This window comes from Lipotes vexillifer, unplaced genomic scaffold (assembly GCF_000442215.2).
Source record: "Lipotes vexillifer unplaced genomic scaffold, Lipotes_vexillifer_v1.1 scaffold230, whole genome shotgun sequence".
Classification (NCBI taxonomy): domain Eukaryota; kingdom Metazoa; phylum Chordata; class Mammalia; order Artiodactyla; family Lipotidae; genus Lipotes; species Lipotes vexillifer.
Window position 1 is genome coordinate 8,976,732 of NW_006775143.1, and position 4,122 is coordinate 8,980,853.

A 4,122-nucleotide genomic window follows, 5' to 3' on the forward strand; every position below is an offset into this window, starting at 1 on the left:
TCTGAACATTTGGAAAACGTATGAGACATAACATAATTATCATTACCAAAAATGTCTATGCTAATTCTCTCCTGGTGATTTCTGTGCAATTTGTTTAATAAAAGAACTAATAAGAGAAACAACAGACCAACAGAGGCTGGTTTATAAAGCAAGAAATACAATTTGCAAAAATATACAGGGAAAGACATTGTTCCACCTCCCTATTCAAACTGCAAACACATTTTAGTTGATGATACTGGTCGCAATTTGGTGGACTAACCATTCTCATATACCCCTGGAGGGCGACTCCATTTTGTGTTTGTGTGTGTGTGTGTGTGTGTGTGTGTATCAAAGTCCTCAAAAATATGCTTTAATGCAGTAATTCTGTTCCTGGGAGTTTATAATAGTAAAAAATTGAAAACAGTCTAATCAAGTAGAATAAAAGTTAATCTATGAAAACCTTATAGATTATTGAGCCAGTAAAAATCATGTGTATAGAGAATACTTTGAGTATTTAAATGACACAGGGAACTAGACACTATATAATAAGTGGGGAAAACAGCCTTCAAAATTATAGTGGTATTCTCCAGGACACGTCTTGTGAGACGTGAGATCCTCCATGGCCAAATTAGCTTGAGAAATGCTTAGCTAATCAGAATTTAATAAGGTTATGCACTACAGGACTTGCCGTCTTAGGGATTCATAGAACATAAGGTGACTTGTAGTATTTCCCAAATTTCCTTGACCTTGAAACTTTTTCTAAGCAATACCTAGTAGCTTCTTTCAGAATACTTGGGTTCTATAGGACGTAATATGGAAAGTGCTAATAAATGTTCAGTCTCATTTTTTGTTTTTAAAAACATAGTGATATCTGTATATTTTATGTGTTTACGTATATAATTACATATGTTTGTATACGTGTGTGTGTGAAAAAAAAAGATGGAGAAGATAGATGAAGAAGGTCACCTCAGGGCTTCCCGGGTGGCGCAGTGGTTGAGAATCCGCCTGCCAATGCAGGGGACGCGGGTTTGAGCCCTGGTCCGGGAGGATCCCACATGCCGTGGAGCGACTAAGCCCATGCACCCCAACTGCTGAGCCTGCGCTCTAGAGCCCGCAAGCCACAACTACTGAGCCCATGTGCCGCAACTACTGAAGCCCGTGCGCCTAGGGCCCATGCTCTGCAACAAGAGAAGCCACAGCAATAAGAAGCCCGCTCACTGCAACAAAGAGTAGTCCCCCAGGCTTCCCTGGTGGTGCAGGGGTTGAGAGTCCACCCGTCGATGTAGGGGACACGGGTTCGTGCCCTGGTCCGGGAGGATCCCACATGCCGCGGAGCGACTGGGCCCGTGGGCCATGGCCGCTGGACCTGCGTGTCCGGAGCCTGTGCTCCGCAATGGGAGAGGCCGCAACAGTGAGAGGCCCGTGTAACGCAAAAAAACAGGTCATCTCAGGGTTGTGAAATTACTGGTAACTTTTTTCTTTATATTAGTCTGAATTTCTTAAATTTTCTGCCAAAAAAAAAAAAAAATCACTTCCAATACTGAAAAAAAAAGTTGTTTTTAAATTCCCATAAAGTTAACTAAAAGCCACTGGTGAATAGTGTTTCACACTCTAGTTTGAAGTGGGGGACACAGTTGTATAGAAGAGAAAACTCAAAAGGGCAAGGGGAAACCTTGAGAGGGGATGGATGTATCTTATGCCTTTATGGTGGTGATGGTTTTATGGGCGTATACTTCTCCCCAAACTCATCGAGTTGTACGTTAACTATATACCACTTTTTACATGTCAGTCATACCTCAATAAAATGTCACTTCAAAGAAAAAAGCTCAAGCATTGGCGTCAGATCTGAGTTCAGCCTCTGGTTTTAATCTTGAGCAAAGCATTTAATCTCTGCCTCTCACTTACAAAATAAGAATACTATTAATACCTCTCACAGAGCTGTTGTCAACATCACATCAGGTACAGTACGGATGTGTCTAATATGTGCTTGTAAATATGCAAAGATGGTTTTAACTGAATTATTTACTAATGATTGCATGTATAGGGAAATACCTCTTTAAATGAATGTTTAAATGAAGTTTACTATGTATTGGAATAAATGTTCTTACTGTGGGAGTATACTTCTGAAATGAATGAAATGCAATGCTCTTGTTCTTAGCAAAGAATATGGTTCACTCCATTAAATTGGAGGGAAGTGTTTTTAGACTAACGTAAATGATTTCCATTTAATTTTTAGTCAGAATTCTTTCTTTTTCTCTACTTGCTTTTAGCTCTTGTCAAATAATTGTCATAAAGATGAGGTTTTACTTACCATGATCCATTATCTGTGACTCACACCCCTTCTTATGACTTTTCCTCAAAGATCGTCATGTTAAAAAAAAAATTATTGAAGAATTTAATCAGTTTCTCAGGGGATTGTAGAATTTCTTATTGGGAAGATTTTTCTCTTAATATATACAATCACTGTTAAATGTTAAGATTTTGGTGCTGTGACTGGTAAACTTTACTGATGGAGTATATTTTCACACTCGCTCCATAGCTGTTCTTTGCGATGTTTTTTTTTTTTGTTTTTTTACTTCTCTATTTGTCATTTAGCAACTCTACAGAAAGAAGCCCGGTTTGGCCATCACATTTGCAAAGCTGCCTCAAAATTTGGACAAAAACCGATATAAAGATGTACTGCCTTGTGAGTATCCGGCGTGAATACCTCCTCCCCGCCGCCACACACACACTGAGATAATGTTTCCCTTTTTAAAACAGATTGTCTGGTATTCTGGAACGGTTTTCAGTGTGTCTGTAAACACCACCGTCTTTACTGCAGCCATTTCAAACTCTGAACAGTTGGGGAATAGTGTTTATGCTAATGAGGCGAGAGCTGCAGATGGGGCTGGGAACTGAACTCTTGTTTACTCGGTGTGATAAAAATAACACTAGGAATAATCAGTAAATGTCTTGCTCTCCCCACAGATGACACCACCCGGGTATTATTGCAGAGAAACGAAGATTATATTAATGCGAGTTACGTGAACGTAAGTTAAAAATCTGGATCGTGAGAAAAAGCACATTAATCACTGCAACAAGCGTGACAGTGGTGTGTGAGGTGCTTTGCATTTGGCAAAGTGCTTTCCCGTTCATTCCCTCATTTCATCACCACAGCAGCCATTGAGGGAAGGCAAAATAGTCTCATTTTACAGAGGGTGAAACTAAGGTTCAGAGACATTTAATAATTTGAAAAGTCACAAAGCTAACGGAAGGTGAGACCAAAACTCAGATTCTGTGTCTCTGACTCCATCATCCACCTGCCTTCTGTCCTCAACTGCAGACATTTAGGTGTTCTGTTGTTTTGGCCATTGGTATGTTTGTAACTTTCTGTGTTTTTCCCCCATGTCATTACATCCTGCCTAAAAATAAGAAAAATAAGACCACCTCTGGGCATATAACCCAAAAACAAAAGGTAAAAGATTTCACATGTTGTGGGGAAAATATTCATTTCACTCTGAAAATGCATGTTGGGCAACTTAGCCTCTCTGAACCTCAGTTTCTTTATCTGAGCCAGGGGTAAGCACACTTCTTCTGTAGAGGGCCAGACAATAAATATTTTGGTCTCTGCAAGCCAAGATACAAAATTGAGGATATTAATTAGGTACTTATATAGCCGTTTAAAATGCAACCATGTGAAAACACAAAAAGCACCTTAGGCTTGCAAAGTGGCAGTTAAATTTGACCTTCAGCCCATAGCTTACCAACCTCTGATCTAAATGAACAGATGACTTTTCAAGTTCGCAGGTTATAGCATGATATCAAGAACTACCAGCAAGAATGAAAACATTTTGACATCTAGCATTAATCAAGTCAGATGGTAACCTTGTGAGGTGATGTGTTCATGAACTTGACTCTAGGAATCATTTCACAGTGTATACATATATCAAACCATCATGTTGTACACCTTAAATATATACAATTTTTATTTGTCAGTTATACCTCAGTAAAGCTGGGGCTGGGAGGGAGATTGATCAACTCAGTGGCACAAACATTGGCAGCCATGCAGAAAGCAAAGTGGAACAACAGTTGGTGGGATAAGCCTGTATGGCTTATGCTTCAAAGAAAATAAATATTTTGATAGAAAACCCTGCATAGGGAAAG

At 39.4% G+C, this 4,122-nt stretch overlaps 1 protein-coding gene across 1 annotated transcript in view; it reads left to right on the forward strand.

Moving 5' to 3' along the window:
• PTPN3 (protein tyrosine phosphatase non-receptor type 3) overlaps nucleotides 1-4,122 on the forward strand; it is a 72,034-nt gene that overhangs the window by 56,925 nt on the left and 10,987 nt on the right. Inside the window, 2 exon segments of the mRNA XM_007449792.1 lie at nucleotides 2,575-2,665; nucleotides 2,947-3,008. Coding sequence (XP_007449854.1) covers nucleotides 2,575-2,665; nucleotides 2,947-3,008 — 153 coding nt within the window.